The 19,063-nt window shown below is 40.1% G+C and overlaps 1 protein-coding gene across 1 annotated transcript; it reads right to left on the reverse strand.

The window, feature by feature from the left end:
• Window positions 1-4,740: 4,740 nt before the first annotated feature.
• LOC128504979 (B2 bradykinin receptor-like) lies at window positions 4,741-18,835 on the reverse strand. The gene is made up of 2 exons (XM_053475257.1): window positions 18,670-18,835; window positions 4,741-7,062 (listed from the first exon to the last, which is right to left on the reverse strand). Exon 2 carries the CDS (start codon window positions 7,056-7,058, stop codon window positions 5,958-5,960), a length of 1,101 nt encoding a protein of 366 aa, XP_053331232.1. The 5' UTR covers window positions 7,059-7,062; window positions 18,670-18,835; the 3' UTR covers window positions 4,741-5,957.
• Between the last annotated feature and the right edge of the window lie 228 nt (window positions 18,836-19,063).

Consider the following 19,063-nt stretch of genomic DNA (forward strand, 5'->3'; position numbering starts at 1 on the left):
CATTATGTACAGTTTGTGGGGAAAAACATCTGTAGAGAAATTAAGAAAAAAATAGAGCTCTCTTTGCATGCAGACTAAGTCGTGCAAGATCCATGGCAGGCCAGATTAATCCCAGCGGGTGGCTGATAGTGTCGTGAGTAGTTGGTCGTCAACAGAAACAAGACCTCGGGTACCCAGTTATCTGCCGGGTGCAATTATATACATATTTCACCAAATAATCAAAGGGAAGGGGGGGGGGTTAGACGATCCAGTGTAAAATGATGGGGCAATTCAAATAAACCTATAAGAATAGAGGCTGCGTTGCCAACTTGGCCTCCATATGGCCATCAACACCAACGTCCAGTTGTAGAGGTTTCTCGTTTTCCTTTTGACCCATGATGATCTATTTATTTTTTTTTATTTTTTTCCCAATTTTATTTATATTTAAAAGTTAATGTTTTAACTTTTTTTTTTGGTTTTCTTAACACTAGCGTGTGTGTTTCTATGTTTGGGGGGACCAGAAGGACTTGGGATGCCAGCTATGGGTTATATATGCTACACATGTTACCTGTTAAAGCCATGTATGTTCCTATGCAAGAATCATCCTTTGTTTCATTTCTAGTAGAATGCCGCGATCTGTTCTTCTTTCCTGGCTCCACGTCGTCGAGACTAAGCGTTTATTTAGCACTTTGTTTGAACGGTGTATTCATTGTAAAATCCTGTTTAATCTCCGAAGATTGAAAGGATGATGGTACTGGGAGTTACAATAAATCTATGATTATCTCGGCTTCTATTGTAATTTTGAATAATTCGCTTGTCACACAGTTAATTTCAATTTGGCAAAATATTTTCAAAATTGTAAGCTATCCTCATTATTAAACCTACTTCTATGTGATGTATGTTTTTTGCGGAAAAATGCTTGATTGCCAAGAGTAATGCAAGTCGCAAAAACAGGAAGCGAAGATGGCTGCTCCAAGTGCTTTATAATACAGAATGAGAATAATTATCTCCGTTTTAAACATGAAGTATCCCCAAAGCCCTGGTTAGAGGAAGTAAACTGGAAACTGCAAGAAGTCTGTTATTTATACTTATCAACCATCAATAACTTTAATGTGGGAACAGATCCTTGGACAGGAAGTGACAGTGACGGATCCTCGGACAGGAAGGGTACGGATCCTCGGACAGGAAGTGACAGATCCTCGGACAAAGTTGAGGTAGACCTCACTGTTCGTAAAGCAGCTCGTCATGAACAAGCTCCATGCAGTTTCTGAGTTTGTTTCCAATAACAACCAGCAGAGGGTGCCAAGTGGCCACATACTGCACAGGAACAAATTGTTCCAACACCATCGCCCCGGGGGCTAATAATTAATTTGGCGATACGAGATCATAACCACAGCCCTAAAATATAAAGGGGGTTATTTACAAACAGCAGTTTTGGTCCAAAGAGTACTTATCACCATAGTAATCAATGCATTGTTACTTAAATTCCATACATTGTTTGCGCAAATCGGCTTTTTTCTACGTTAGCCGAGGGCTGTCTGTGTTTGCTTTAACCCCTTGTTCCCGTAATACTTCAAATCCCATGTAATATCCGGCCGTCGTATTCTAAGTAGGCTTCACTTTACATAATTCGCATTGCTATGTTATTGTAATGGTACCAACAGGCGTTGATGTATATACATGGGACAATCTTAACTATTTGCATTTCATACAATTCAGTAGTTGAATCAGTAGCATACCGAGCGGGGGGAGGGGGGCGTTCCGCGGGCAGCCTCGTAACTTTTTTTTTTACACGGAGGAGAGAGAGTGGTGCCTAGCAACTACTCGGCGCCCCTCAGTCTCCTTCACGAGGCCTCTAACTCTGTCGCGGTGCCGGCATGTCATGGTGAGCGCCGGAGCATGACGTCATATACCGGCGCACAGCAGTGAAGCAGCACACACCGCGGCAGAGCAGGAAGATGGAGGCGGCGTGCTCCCACCGCAGGACTTCTGGATGGTAAGTCCAAAACCTTTTTGCCTTTAACTACAAAGGGGGAGAGTAGATAGTGAGAAGGGAGAGGGGGAGGGTAGATAGTGAGAAGGGAGAGGGGGAGGGTAGATAGTGAGAAGGGAGAGGAGGATTTGTATGTCTGATTGTATGCCTCCAGTGCTGAGTTCACATGTGAACAATAATAATAACAATATATATATATATATATATATATATATGTGTATATATATATATATATATATATATATATATATAATTGCTAACAGCAATCACACTCCTATCATGCCAAATCAGCTAGTACATGCTGGAATCTGGGTATGCCTGGGCATGATAGGAGTGTGATTGCTGTTAACAATCATATATATATTAATATTGTTATTGTTTTTTTTGTCCAATTTTGGTGTGTTACTTACTTTAAATAAAATTGTGAGATTTTTTTTTATGGTGGGGGGTGTCATTTTCAGTTTCGGCCAAGTTAATGCTGAATTTTCAGTTTTGGTCCCGAATTTTCATTTCGGTGCATCCTTACTACTAAGCCAGACAATGAAGTGGTAGACCTACACCACATCAATGTTTGGCTTAGTATATAGTGATAGGGGTTATGCTGCACTATTGTCAATGTCTGGCTCAATTTATAGTGATAGGGGTTATGCTGTACCACCGTCAATGTCTGCCTCAGTATATAGTGATAGGTGCTATGCTGTACCCTGTCAATGTCTGCCTCAGTATATAGTAATAGGTGTTATGCTGTACCACCATCAATGTCTGCCTCAGTGTATAGTGATAGGTGTCATGCTGTACCACCATCAATGTCTGCCTCAGTATATAATAATAACAGTAATGCTGTACCACCTTCAATTTCTGTGCCAGTATATAACGATAGAAGCTATGCAGTTTTAAAGTGGGGGGGGGGCGTGCCACATACAGGATCTGCCCCAGGTGCCAAATACTCTAGGTACGCCCCTGGGCTGAATACAGAGTAATTAAAACAAATCGGGAATTGCCATCCATGCAAATGTGCAAAGTTTTTTATTTTTATTTTTTTTAATGGTCTTATTACTGTTGCTATAACAACAGTTCCAATGGTCCAACCAGCAAGAATGTTCCAGTTTGTTGTTATGGTGATTAAGTATAAATGGGAACTCTCCAGGAATAACTGAAAGCACTTGGACATATCACCCAACAGTCCCAGGTTTCGTGGGACAGTCCCAATTTTTGGACACTGTGCCACTTTTGCAGGCAGTGGGGAGCATGAGCCGGTTTGGGAGATCCTCTGATTTTTGCTGTCTGATCCAGTGAAGTGAAAAAGCTACCGTTACAAGGTGGTTATTCGGAAAAAGGAGGGCAAGTGGCCTAACCTCCCAACCTGCCCAGCTATGGGGTGATCTCACTCGCTTATAGGGTTGGACATGGTTGTAGTCACCCTACTAGTTGTTTTTTCATTAGATGTTGACTGTGATCAAAGCGATTTGCATATTTCGTTGTAGGAAACCCAAGATTTTATGGCACAGTTCTGAGAACATGTGTAGACAGCAAGAAAATCCAATCTACCAACTTCTCTACCTAAAAAGACACGGCCAGTTGGTCGGAATAATGCAATTTGTTTACGGAACCCAATGTTCTTTTCTCCTTCGGGATAATTACACCACTTACAGCTTGATAACATTTGCAAAGGAAAAAATAAATGAAGGAACAATTTCTAGTAATTATTTTTAGATGCTAAATTCTATGTTCTTTTAAAAAGCAACATTTTTATGTTCTATTTTTTCACCCAGATATATAAAATACATTAAGAAAAATTAATTTATAGTATCTATTGTTAGTACACATTATCTGCTGTGTTCGGAATGATAATTTGCTACAAGTTATATGAGAGTTTTTAAACTTGGGAGGAACAAAATGGATATTAAGCTCCCATTTTCATCCTACAGGATATTAGGAGCACCTGGCATTGGGTATAGTCCCCGTTTCTCCAGTGGCGCATTCTCGCCTAGGTTGACTAGGTGTAGGTCGGCAGTTCCAGGGGGCTGTAGCCCCTCATAGCCAGGTTCTTGATAGCCTTAACTTGTCTGTTAATGGTCTACTGAGCCTGGGTATTGAAGGACCAAACATACAACAGTCAGCCTTCAAGTCATAGAGGGTAGAACCTTTGTATCATATATATATATATATATATATATATATATTACCCGTAAGCCATTAGACCTCCTTTACCCCTGATGAGCCTGGTGCTTATGAGCAAAAACATGAATCAGGTGTGTATATTTCTTCCTCCGATATACCCGCTACTTCTAACAATTTCTGAATTGCTAATGGATAGGGCATCTCGGTGCAGGTGACTCCATTCTAATGTGTTCCGTGTTGCTATCAGGACCTTAGGAAGAGAATTTTACAGATATGTTCAGGCCTGGACTGGCCATTTGGCACACAGGGCAAATACCTGGTCGGCCTCTGACTGAGTTAAATTGAGCCAAGCAGACAAATAAGATGACTACATTGGATAAGTGAGTATCTTCTCTTAGTCCAACCCAGTTGGCATGGAGCCATCTCACAGGTCTTTGGAAAAAAACCCCATATAGAGTGCACCAATGTATACAAAATAAGGTAGATCGCACCCAACGGCATGTAGAATATCATCAGTGTTACTCCATCATTGCCAGATTTCCAAGCTCCGGGCTCTGAAATTCAGATACAGAGTGCCCATGCAATGTTTGTGAAAATAATGTATGTCACAACCGGAGATCAGATGTACCAGATGCTGAGTCAACAAACATTATGCATTCTTTTTATATATACATTAATTTAATCACACACCTAATTAACATTATACATAAATGTCATACACAAGTCACGCATGAAAAAAAAAATCTAGCTCTTTGGAGGCCCCAAGCAGATGGGAGATACATAAAACAAGCCTTTAAATTAATTACGTACAAACAAGTGCAATACATCTGCCCGCAATATGTTTCAACTACGTTATAATGATTTAACAATATAATAAATCTGTAATATATTTGCATATACCTCATTCCTCCATCATCGGATGGTGGCTTTAAGTTGCAGCTTATACAAGATCGCACATTAACTCCTTATTTACAAAATGCACTTTTATTTCTTCTCGAGTAGCCTTCTAAGTAATCAATGTCCATCGGTGGGAGCTTCAGCACCCCTTATTGTCCATATCCCTTACTGCATTATATTTGGCATAGATTGGATTCCGGAACCCCGTATGGATGTCCAACCATCCACAATCGCTACAATGTTGCATGTGTGTCCACATCGATAGTTTGCCTTATGAACACTCAACAGGTCAACTGTGACACTTCTTCAAAGAGGCACTGGCCAAACAAATTTATGAAGACTAGTTCTGGGGTAAAGTCTTAAAAAGTAGTGCAATCACCATGGAAACAGGGGGGGAGACGCTGCTGATTTCTTCATGTAGAACACTTTGCAACACTGTTTATAAATATTTTCCAATGTTCCTGGTCATCTGCAAAATCCATCAGAAGGAGTATTTGGACACCATAGCTAAATACTTCTTAATTTGAAACATTTGCAAAATACAAGAGGATTTATCAAAAGCAAAACAATACTGATGGGTAAATCTGTAAAAAGAGACCATTATATCAGGGACAATAAATTAGGATTTTTGGGGGTTTTTTTTAGAGAAAAAGACTCTTTATGCCTACGATCAAGCATTTTAGGAGCTACAACCCTCAATTCTAGATGCCAATATACGGGGCTACCAGTTTTTGTTACTATTAAATGTGACAATGGCATGTCGGAACATAGTGACTTGCAAAGAGTAACTCTTAGAATAGTCTTTACAATGTTTTGCTTTTCAGTGCCAATGGTTTGAAAGGTAAAGTTATAAAGACGAGATAGAAAAAGAAAGTAAATATATAAAAACTGTCCCAAGTTAACGTCAGTGTATGGTCTATGTACATTAATGAATAAACTCTTCCTGCCAGGAGGCACAACGGCCAAATCAAAATATTTTCCGATTCGGTTGCCCCATCGAAATCGAAGTCCGCACAGTATCTGCAGAAAAGTCTGTCTGGAGGGATAGATTTCTTGGTCTATGTTTCCTTGGGGTAAACTGGTAGTAGACTTCCACGGCCTTCTTCCTGAAATGATTTCCCACCATAACGTAGAGCAGAGGGTTGATGCAGCTGTTACTATAGCCAATATAAGTTGAAATTTGAGTGCCTATATCTAGGACTTGATTGATCGCACATTCGGGGAACACTTTTAGGTAATCCAAGGTATCAAGCAAGGTAAAAAAATGGAACGGCAGCCAGCAGATAAAAAACACAAAGACGACAGCAAAAACTAGGCGCGCCGCCTTTTTTTCCGTGTTAAATTCCTTGAACTTCTGCATTGAATTATTCGTCAGAGCTTTTATGATCTGGAACGTGCAAAATGAGATACCGGCTAGCGGAACAACAAAGCCAATCAGGTTAAGCAAGATGTTGGAGGCAATATGCCATTCTGCTGAGCTATCGATGATACAGGCGGTGGTGTTTAATGCTGGAACAAACCGGACAACCCTGAATGCAGCTTTGGGCATGCTCATGATGGCAGAAAGGATCCAGATGAACAAACAGTTATACATGGCGCAACTGGTCCGTCTCGTGCGTCCGGTCGACATGGTCTTCACTAACGCAAAATATCGGTCAATGCTGACCATCAATAAGAAATAAATGCTTGCGTAGTTGTTAACTTTCATCAGCGCATTTATGAAAACGCAAAGGAAGCTGCCAAAAGGCCAGTAGAACTCATTGGAAATGTAGATCGCCCAGAACGGTAAGCCGCAGACGAAAATTAAGTCCGCAGCGGCCAAATTTCCAAGGTAGATTTCGGCCACCGTGCAACGACTCTTATGAAGCAGGAACACACCAATGACAAACGAGTTTTCTAGAAACCCTAGGACAAAAATGACCCACATATATATCGGTTGGTAAGCAAATATCCAAGAAAACCTTTCTGAATCTGTGCAGGTGGCATCCTCCGCCTCAGAAAGCTGGGTGACGTTGTAGATACCGGTTCCTAATACGATATTCTCCGAAACGTTTCCTGACAGCTCCATTCTCCTGCGAAACAGAAAGATAAGATTTTTCACACAACTGGAAAAGCAAAGAAAATAAAATCAGGAATACTAAAGAGATAGAGGTTACTACTGTTCCCAACATAGCAGTTAAAGATAATAAGCAATGTTGATGCAAGGCGATTCTTAGAAAAAGCCAGCTTTAATCTCTTAAATGGAAAAAAACGACTACCAGACTATCCTTGAATTGCGACCTAAAAGTCGTAAATAATAATAATGAATAAACCCCTCATTTTGTATGTTCTGCTGAAAACCAAACCTAGATTTCCAACCTGATTTGTCCTTGGGGGTTTATATTTTAAGGGTCACTTCTTGAAACAAAAAAGGGCATTACCACCTCATCTCATTGCTTTTTCCCCCACGATTTATTAGAGTTTAATAGAGATTCCAGGTACGCATCACTTCATAGTTATTGTGATTTATATAATTTTTTAATTAATTATATTATATATTTAATGAATCAATTGGGATATACCCTAGCACCTACTTATGGATTGGCACTAGTGTGCCTTTTCTCCTCTCTACAGACAATATTAACATGGCCGTGCTGTGACCTGCATTTACCTTACTATATCACAAGCTGTTATATGGAATTAATATCTCTTTATTAGTGTACACTGTCCCAGACTGTAATATGGTACCACGATGCCTTGTACCGGCTGATAGAGTCCAACGCCAATAACCCTCTGGCGGCCATATGCAAGTGACCAAGAATGTTATTTTTTATTTCTTTTATTTTTTTATTCAGCCCTTTTTAAGAAGAAGGGGCTGAAAATGAGATCTAGGCTGATGGGTTGGCTCTACGTAGCTTTAAAGGGACTCGTGGTGGCGGGAGGTAGTCAAGACTGAAGGGCAGTAATTTCTTGGCTTGATTTATTGAGGGGTTTTTATTTAAATGAGCTGTCAATCAGCTGGAACGTCACCTCTCCCCCGTACTGAATTTATTTTTTTCCAAGCTGTAGTTTTTCCTAAAAGCAAGTTTTGCCAGATTGTTTTTACATCATCCTGAAATGCTCATTCATTGCCAGTCATGTGATAGTGTGGTATTTGTAAATGCAAATAATATCATCTACTGTAAACAAATTGTAGAGCCGTGATGAAGAAGACATGTTGTGGGAGGATATTATAAACATTTCCAGGATTTCAACACTTCCGTACGGAAACTCCTTCCAGTTTTAGGAATTTGGGCCAACCTATTGGCTAATTCTTCATTCCTGTCCTCTGGCATATACCAGTTCTTGGAGTTAAAATGAAAATAAAACTCAGTTCTAGAACGAGACACAAATACCAATGTTGTGACCAAACTGGCTGACGGAAATATACTCAAAACCTTCTTGTAAAAAACCCGCAAACCTACACATTTTCATAATAATTATAAACGCCAGACCTCAAACTGACCGATTCAATGAAAGAAAAGGAAAAATGAAACAAAAAATGAATAAATAAAAGGGAATCTTTGCACTGTTCATGTATACTGTCTTTCACCTCACACCATATTATTCATGCTTTAGGGCAAATTTTGTTTTGTTTGGTTCCAGAAGAACAATGTCAGAAAGGAGAACGAGGAGGAGGGCTACTAACAGTTTGTTCAGAAAACAAGAAAAGTACAAACGAAGAGACAATGAACCAATAATTAAATGGTGGGATAGGAATGGGTCAAACTGAAGGTTTTTTGGTTAAAGTGATCAGAACGGTTGTGCTTTGCTAGAATGGTCGCACCCGCCCATCATAATGCAAGATGGCGGTTCAAGTTAGAAGATGGAGAAGCATCCAGCCATGAGACCTGATATCCATAATATATGTATGTCTGGTGTAAGTTGTGAATTATTTTCCATGGCTACAAAACTGTAGCTGCCACTTTCTTCACATTTATGTTAGCCAGGGGTGGCGCTACCGTATAAGCAGATTAAGCAACTGCTTGGAACCCTAAATGGTCGAAATTTGAGTAGAAGACATGTATACAGAATTGAGTTCCAACTGTGTTCTAGAATTCCACGGGAAGCCTCGGTTTCTTGGAGAAACAAGCTCAGTAATTGGGTTGAAATGTAGGTACTCCAGTGGCGTACTTCTACACTTTCCACAAGATATCAATTTTTCATTTGAGGTGGAACCTCAAAGCCTGGTGTGTTAGGCATAATTGCCACTTATATGTATATATATCTCCTGTTTCTGGGTTCGAATGGTTAGCCATACTATTTGAAGCTGTTATTCCTAAACCCAACAGCAATAAATCTCCATTAGTTTATTTGTCCGCAGTTTAACAAGCTCTTTAGAAGGGACTTAGTACCGCGCTGATTAATCGTGTAAATATGAAGGCTACCTCAAACAGCGGATGCTGCAGTAACCAAATGATTTTATTTGCTGTGTACTTTATGGCTTTTTTTGATATGACAAGGGATGGTAAACACAGGGAGGAAGAGAAATATCGAATTCAACAAATAACTCTATTTTAAGTGAATATGCCTTGATTCGGAATAAACAGTTTGCGAAGAAGTTGTCAGATAAACTACGATTTGCAGATTTCCACAGTGACTCACTGGAAGTAAAAGTGACTGAATCACAAGCGTTAGTAAATATTTATTTCACGTATGGAGGAAACCAGATGTTCAAATGTATTGCAAGTTATATATTTTAATACGAAGAGAGGACAACTCTTAAAATTATTTCCCTCCAAAAAACAAAGTGTTTAACGTTATATAACATATATTTAAAATGTATTTTCTTACATGATATCCTTATTGCATAGCCCCCAAGATTTCAGGGCAGTTTCATTGGGGGGCATAGTTAGTGATGATGTGGCTCGTGGCGGGGCAGGACCTTGTATCCCACCACACAGCTTTGGTCGAAGCCTGTGCTGTTTTCCCACCTTGGTTGGCCAGTCAGTGGAGATCTCCTGACAGGTCCAGACTGGAGATGTCAAGGCGCCCCTGACGCTTTAAGTCCAGCGGCCACTTGATGATGTAGGCTGCAGCACTTGATCTGCTGCTGAAGAGGCAGATGGGGTGAGTGTGTGGCAATGTCAGCCACTGGCTGGTCCAGGCTTCTGATCTCCCTAACCAGCCCATGATTCCCATTTCCCATGATGTGACAGTGCCCAAAATTTGAGACTGGCCTGTGAAAAATAGGACAGTTGGGAGGTATGCCTTTTGTGGCTATATGAAATTATGTGTATTTTACGGATAGACCCAGCTTGTAAAACTGGCTAATCTCTTTTGCTTTTAGACTGATGAAAACCACATTGTTTGATCAAGGAAGGCATATCCGTGTACTGATGACAGGCAGAGTAATGCTAGGGTGACCACACCTGGAGAAAAATAATTCTAAGGATCCACATCCCGAGAATCTCCCTGCAGAGACAGTACAAAATCTGGCAACCAGACTTTGTATGTATACTGAAATTGTTATTGTTAACAAACTAGATGATAAATGTTTTTCTAAGTGGAACGGTATCTTTAATACGTAAATGATGGAAGGTCGTATTAGCTGAGGGTCCTAAATCTGTTTAGAAGGATTGTGGTCTTTACTCCAATTTCTTCTTTTAAGATATGCAGATTTTTTGTTTTTTTTAAAACAATACTTTGCTCGATGTTTGATCCTTCAAAAGGTTAACCAAGAACGGAAATTCCAAAGAAGGCAAAGAAAAAAAAGAGAAACAAGAAGGAAAATATGAATATATCATGGGCCAAGTAAAAGATCCATTTGTGGAGTGAGAATAGAAGCCCCTCTACAGATGACGATCTATACAATGATTGTTGGCAAGGGCACCGGAACATGGCGGGGCAGGCCGGTTTATTTTTATACAAAGATCTCGGCCATCGCGCTAACTTTAGAGAATCTTTTCAAGTGGATGCTGTCTAGGCTTTTTGTGTCTCATTGGTTACAGACTCTACTAATAATTTACTGGTAGAACAGACAGGAAAATAGAATAGGAATTCATTATTTTAATCAGAATTGGTGGAAAACATGGAAATTTCAGACATGACTCATTCTTCTATAAAAAAAAAAAAAAAAACTTCAACTATTTATAAACAAAATACTAAAATAAATAATTAATATCCACACTTTTGTAGCGCAAGTAGATGCTGAATTCACGAGCCCATCTCCTGGTAGTCTAGTGAGACAAATGGTAGCCTGATTGACTTCAATGGCGTAAAGTAGAACGTTAGTTCCACCAACATGCGTGAAGGTTGACTGCTGGTTTACTTTATTGGTGGCTGCTATGGGTTATTTGTGCTGGGGGCGCATGGAGAAGGATCAGGCGTTTAGACTAGTTTAGGTTAAGTTACAACCAACCTGAAAGGGTCAGAGCCAGACTAAGGGGGACTAGGCTACCAAATGAAAAGCCGAAAATGTATTCCATTAGCTAGACAAGGGAAACAATCCAGTGTTTCATTTATAGAACATTATTTATGAAGCATGACTGCCTTGGCCCCAGCAGAGAAAACACACATCACTGACATATTCCTAACAAAATGTGCCAAGTTTGCATTGAAATCCTTGTTTTCAGTCTGTAATAAAGTTATGTGATTCATCCCAGGAATTCCCCAGCCTTAAAATACAAATTCTCTGTATCTGAAATTTTTTTATGCTCTTGTTGGTCATCATTGGTCAAAGGCCAGCAGGTCAAGCTTGGGTGGCAGCCGCTGTTCTACATTAACTTAATAAATCAAGTGATCGGGATCCCTGGTGGGCCGATGTTCAGTTGGCTATTTGGGAACATCTTGTAATGATCCAATTTACATTATGGCGGTCTGCATCTTGGCAAATATCTCTTCCGCTGCGCCATGGTGAGGCACAAGGATATCATGTAATGTTCTGCCTCTCAAAACACCGAGATTAAGAACCATCCAATGCCCTGGATTCTATAATCATCTCACAGTCAAGGGATGTACAAAATATTACACCAATATTTATATTTATGATTGAATTCCATCCTTTATTGTCTTATCCCCATAGCAACCAATGTCCCTGCTGATTGGATAGTTCTGTTGGTTGCTGTGGTGACAAGTCCACTTTTCCAAATTTGCACCAGATTCCCCCTTCTAGGGGAGTGCCTTTGTGAAGGGGCAGGGCTAGATGTGCATGGGGGTGTGGTTTACTCCAAACAGTTTTTAGTAGGGGAGGAGTGCGAATGGAAGTGGGTAGGCAGGTGGAGGGCAAGTAGTGGGCAATGCCAACCACGGCTCCCCTGCCCATAGAAAAGACTTCCCATGAATGCTTACATGACCTGGACACAGACAAGAATCCATGGAAAGCTTTTTATTGATAGGAATGACAGGGTTGGCCACCCTAACATAAGCCAGTCCAATCAACAGGGGCATTGGATTCTATGCCCCAACCATGAAATTAGTTTGGTCTTCCCCAGAGGAGCTCACATTAATCAGTGATTTTAAATTAATTTATATTCTTGGTGCCAAAGAGACTGGCAAAGCAATGACTCATTTTAAAAGCGTACAACATTAAATTAACTATGATTACAGAAATATATAGAGAGCCATCCCTTATTAAGAAAATACAGATTAAATAATTATGATTATTGAACTAGAAGAGATGTAATAACAATCCAATTTCAGGAGTTACCTTCTGAGCAGGACCATGTAAGTCTCCAGAGACGGAGTGTATTATATCTGTATAAATGTTTGATTTGAAATCCTCTACGTTAATGGTTCCCGTCTCACCATTTGAACAGACAGGACTCAGAAAAGCAGCTTGTGTTCCTGTTACTGTCCTTGGCTGCCTGAAATCTGCCTTATCACCATACAGAAAAGAACAGATTGTGCTTAAATGGAATGACCTATGGTGAATACGTGATCAGGAGAGTCTAAAATGTTTGCTTATTTATGTCTTTGCCTACCCTATTTTGACTTTGAGTCTCCTGGTGAAGCTCTGCTTTCCTGGGGTCTTCAGGTCATGGCCCAGGAACCTACATTTAGTCATGCTTACTCCTCACCCAATTCCTCTTCCACTCAACATTTCAGCACATTCATCATGGTGCTCAGTCCCGACGCATGTGCTGAAATGAATACCAAGAACGGAAAGTCTTCAGGTATTCTGGATATCACATGTTAGACTTAATTCACAATTTAAAATTTTGATTAAATGGTGTAGTCCACTTGCCATTCCGAAATAACAGTTACACTTTTATATTATGTAACAAGGTGCGGGGTGTTGTTGTGGAAGGGGTATACATTCCCCCGCGATTTTGCAGGGTTTTATATGACATATAGGGCAGGTTGGTGCTCCACCCCGCAGTTTACATGCACCTGGACTGACCCAGGATCCAGGCCAGGAGTTTAAGCTGACTCCAATGCACTGCTCAGCTGCAAGTAATGAGCTGCACTGACTGCAATAAAACCTGACCAGAGGGAGAGGAGAGAGAGTTTGTTTGGAAGCAGCAGGGCTGGCTATGCACGAAAGAGACCATCAAAAAGGTTGGTGGGATTACATTTTGTTGAGTAGTGAGGGAGTTATATGTTAGTAAGCGCTCAGACGAGCAGGGCTTTTGTTTGTAGGGAATTTGTGTACTATGTAATTCTGTAAATATCTGCATATGTGGACTACATATAAGTCGTGGTTGATTTCCTAACTGAGATGTGGCGTTAATACCCTAGAGGACCGTGCTGTTTGTTACCCTGTGTGGGTGCAGGATCACAATACATTAAAAACACTTAATGGTAACATAAAAATGTTACATAGAAATCTTTTGATCGTCTTTTTTAACCATTTGGATTAGCAGGACCAACTTGTCTACTTGACACTAAACACATGTTGTAATCTCTAGAATGTTAACCAAACCAGATCTGTAATTTTATTCTTTCCTTTAATTACAAAAAAAACAACATAAAGACATTTACAGTTTCTATGGCAATAAGCTATTACTGACTGGGTTTTTTTCTTTGTACAAAATGTTATTTTATTAAGGAGTTATTTCTGTGAAGGGTTTTTCTTGTTTTCTATGTATATTGAGCTTCCTGAATGAAGAAGGTTATCGTGTTCCAGAGTGGAAGCATCACAGTGGAAACTGGATCTCTAATCTTCCTCTTCTGGAGTTGCACTCCCCGCATGGGAGCACGCAGCCAAATCTGTCTCTCCCTGGCCAAAGCTTTAAGGGTGGGCCGTATCTTCTCATATATCTTCTTAAAGTGGTACAATTTAAAAAACATGTTGACTAGCACAAAAAAGTGGCCATCTACATAAATTCTTCCATTTCTGGCCCCAGCCCTTGACTGGTTTCATAAAAACGTCTTAGCCATAGGCTAGGGCAATGAAGGAAAATTGAAAAAGCATGAATTTAGGTTCTAAAGATGTGCTCGGCGCACTTCACAACTACAAAACAAAGCAAGTGTGTTGTACATCCCAACAATCCCACACCACAGTGTCAAGCACCACTGTGTCTGTCTCAGTTTTTGCCCCAATGAAGACCATCATGACCAACATGTGATCTCAATCATTTAATAAAATAAACTTATCTCGATAAAATGTCATCTATTGCAAGGTACAGTCTTATTTTGTATATCAAGCACAATTGTGGCCATAACCAAGGGGCCACTAAACATAACCTGGGATTTAAAGCCTCTCAGGCATTGAGGCAAGAGGACCTAGTGTTACCCCATGTCATGGGTACAATGGTTGATCTTAGCCAAAAGACTGAGAAGAATCATGCACCTTTGCACCCCTGTCATAACCTGATGGGGACAATTTGATGAGAAATCCCCCAGCCCCCACCCCAGCATAAACCATCTATGAGACCGCTATGCAAGTAAGAGTTTTGTAACTGTTTCTGAAGGAAAAGTCAGCATGAGGTCAGCATTAACAGTCTGCAGATTCTAGCATGAATCTCACATAAATATTTGGGAATATTCAAACATGATCTAAATGTTCACTATGCTGTTGCTTATTTTGGCATCGAGATGATTGACTACGCTAAATTATTAGCAAAAACAACAAAGAAAATGGATTCGGAGACCGATAAAATAAAAAATAATCCAGTTTTTTTCGTAGTGGCCAATAATCAGATAGAAACATCTGTCATTTAACAATGAGTGGCCTCTATAATTCTGGCAGTTGATGGCATAAGCTGCTGCCTCTCTCACTTGTGTTGCTGTAATTCTGGCAGTTGTTGGTATCTGCTGCTACTGCCTCCTTCCCATTTGATAGAAACATACAGTATATGCTACTGTCCTCTTCCCTGTTATAAAATCTGTGACCTCTGGGATTCTAGCAGTCATAATCTGCTGTCTCTCGCTCTGGCAGTTGATGGCATATGCTGCTGCCTCTCTTACTTGTAAATGTCTCTGTGATTCTGACAGTTGGTGGTATAGGCTACTGCTGCCTCCCTGCCATTTGATATAAACCTATATGCTACCGCCCTCTTCTCTGTTATAACATTTGTGACCTCTGGGATTCTAGCAGTTGATGGCATATCTTGCTTTATTATGACCTATCACTTAGCTTTGTACTACTACTTAATTAAATACTACCTTTTTTTTTAAGTTGCTTTGTATGAAGATTATATGTAACAAAATAACAGTCTATTTCTGCAGTAAACGAGAGTCAACACTTATCTGCTTTAGAAAGTTGAGAGCAAATAATGTTTTTTTTTTTTTTATTATTTTTTTTATTGATAAAAAATAAACCCTGTCTGATTGCATCACAAGTAAAGCATTTCTCAAAAATTCCAATAATTCTCTGAAGTGGGTATTCTCTTGAAACAGGTTGCCTAATTATTTTTTCCTTCCTACGAAAATGAATGACTAACGAGACGCTGTCACGCTCATCAATAATGTAGCAAGTGAACAGATAACCGTAAAAGTCTAAGTAGCCTAAATTGAGACTCTATATAAAACCCGTAATGTTTCAAGTACATCCCAAGTGTAAACTGTAACTAAATTGAAGGGAGCGTATACATTGTCCATTTCCTAATTATTGGCCAATCGAGCTGTCATCATTAATACATCTATTCCCCCTCTCCACTTCACCAGAGGGGCACAAACCATCTGATTAGCACTAATGTACAGTCCTTTCACCCCTGTGGATTACGTACCATTCTAGATTCTATTAAATGAGGAAGGGAAGAACTTTTTTCTGTAGCGCCAAGGGACTTCTGCATCGTAACACCGGCAGAATACTAACACTAAGGTGCCACATTGTAGCTTCTCAGAGTATCCATCACTGATGGCTCCATGTTAATCCATTCTCCAGGGATCATGACTCTATGAGCGGGTTGGCTGCGCAAAGCTATTAACGTGATGCACATTATAGAAGCGGATGTTTATTGGATGAGTACTTTGCTAGGATCTGTTTCTGATCTCTTTGCAGCCAGTGGGGTATTGGGGGGGGGGGGAGGTTCGGTCCACTCATCAGGTGGGAGCTACACAGACCTCCAGCCTCGAGCCAGTGACCTCCAGTCCTGCAGCTGCGTCGCTGACTGTGTGCATCCGCTGCGGAGTTTGCACTTGTTTGGTCTATAATATAACTTCACGCTAACGATTACAGCATGTGTGAAGCTCAGAAACATCGTGATTTAAGGCAAAACTGGGTATAGACATGGAGGAAGGGGCAGGTAGCGACCCATAATTTTGTGTTATTTCAATAGAGGAGTCAAAAAAAAAAACTAGTGTTACCGTAACACTATCTGGGCATTTAATATTACATAAGGAACACGGGAACAATCAGACACGCGTGTATTTATGGCCAGTGATTTTATTTGAACTCCATTCAACACACGTTCACGTCCTCCTTATGTTCAATGGCGTGGAGGGTAAAGAGTTAAAAGAGCTGAAGTGACAGGAACTGTGACTTCAGGGGTAACACGTGGAAATTTGGCAATAGATCAGGAAGACATCTGCTTTTTACATGTGCAATTGATGTTAACAGGGACATTTTCCTTCCATTCTTTAAAACTGTGCCCAACTCCGTGTTTCTGCCCGCGGGGATGTTGGCCTAGGGTGGGGTGGAGGGCGAGGCGAACGTCATAGATTCTTTATTCTTTCCATCGCACAATTCTGCCTTTATTAGTAATTTTATAACTGCGTTAAGAAGAGAGTCTTGCAGCTCAGTGATTTATAACCCACAGATGTTACACATTACTGCTTGTCATATGTGCAAGGGGCGCCGTGATTTCGAAACCATTATATCACTCCAGCGCACATCGCGCGCTGCGTGCACAGAAATAATAATAATAATTGATCATTTCTGACAAAAAGAAAATAACTCAAAACTGCTAAACTCCTCTAATGTTTTTTTTTTTTTTTTTTTTTTTTTTAAATAAAACGCACACTATTCCTAAACTCCAATTCATTTGAGTGCATGGAAACTGGTGTTAAAAAAATAAGACTCCTGCCCTCCCCCAAATGTCAGTCCTGAAAACAGGAAGTGTACTTAAGTATGCTCCATGAATATATGTATATGTAAATCCCTTTAACTTCCGTAGAGGTGTTTAACAGGATTGTATCTTAGGTTTGGAATTCTGCATCTAGTTCTTACTTTAGACTGTAAGCTTCTATGATCAAGGTCCACCCTTTATGTTGGTATAATGCGTCTAAACGCCACAGTTTTCTTGGTCGGTTGTATGAATCCATTGCATAATCCCTTGCAATTATTTACTGCTGAATGTGTAAACAAATTTCTGACAATAGGCATTAAAATAGCTCGGAAGCAAGCCCTCCAGAGTACATCCTTTCAGTGTCAAGCACGGTTACCGCTCGGTTTAGAATTCAGGAGATTCCTGAACATACATGGAAACCATCGGAATGCGCTTTAAAAAAGAATTTGTGATGAAATCCAATGTGATATATTCTGCTTCCCCTAATGTGCCTCTTTTACGAAAATCATATTTTTTTCAATAGCATTTCTCCAAAATATTTTGTATCAAAGCCTTCATCAGTCTACTTGACTAGAAAAGTAATTCTCAAAAAAAATTGGATATAATATTGAATTTTCCTTGGTGTCAGCAGAGAACGCATCAAAGTCAGAACACGCGCAAAATAAGGTACAACACGTGTGTATCTGAAACAAAGTGTCTAGATTCAATTCCAGACTTTTTTAAATCTAAATATCCTAGCAGGTAAATCATAACAAAAAATAAATCAATATAGAGCAGATCAGACCCATTCAGCCCGTCTAGTCGCCCGATTTCCAGCTGTAAAGACTCAGACTTTAATCAGTCGTCGGTCTCGTCTTATATTCAGGAGCCATATGCCTATCCCATGCGTGTTTCAATTCCCTCACTGTATTAGCCACTACCACGTCTGCTGGGAGGCTGTTCCACTTATCTACCACCCTCTCAGTAAAGTAAAACGCCTTTACATTACCTCTGATTCTCTAACTTCATACAGAGTGATCTATTACAATGCAAGTTGAAATAACTTAGAAGCCGCGGGTTGTTGGTAGAACCGGTTGAAGCCTTCACTTGATGTCCTACTAGTAACGCTGATGTTGGCTGATCAGAATTGAGTTATACTCTGCAGTCATCTACTGTAGATATGTTTTCCTCTTTAGCAGAATTTAAAAAGCAGATAAATAATGCTATTTAGTAATTCTATGGATCTTAAAGCATTCTGTGTTCTAGTTTGCAGTAAGAGGTTTACTGTACCTTTTTGGAAGGGAGGTATTTTCCGCAGTCTGGTCTCGGAGGAGAGGTTTAGAAGTTACAATGAAAGCTTTCAGCCTGAGGTCCTGATATCGTGTATCCTCACACCCCTCACTACCAGGGAGGAGGGACGAGGCAGCTTTAAACTGACTCACAATGAATATTAACGCTCAACATGCTGCCCCGAAGACCTGTAGTCTGTTTATACTCATGCATTACTTATTTTTTCTGGTTGCGCAAGAATATCTGGAATTGGAGATTTATTTATTTATTTTAAAAGGGAGATTCTCAAACTCTAGTATTCTACTAGGGTGGACTCTGACACACATGACCCTCTGCCAGCCAGAAATGTCCTACCTCCAGTTTCTTTTTAAAATGTGGGGGAACAAGTCCCTGG

This window comes from Spea bombifrons, chromosome 9 (genome assembly GCF_027358695.1).
Source record: "Spea bombifrons isolate aSpeBom1 chromosome 9, aSpeBom1.2.pri, whole genome shotgun sequence".
Classification (NCBI taxonomy): Eukaryota; Metazoa; Chordata; class Amphibia; order Anura; family Pelobatidae; genus Spea; species Spea bombifrons.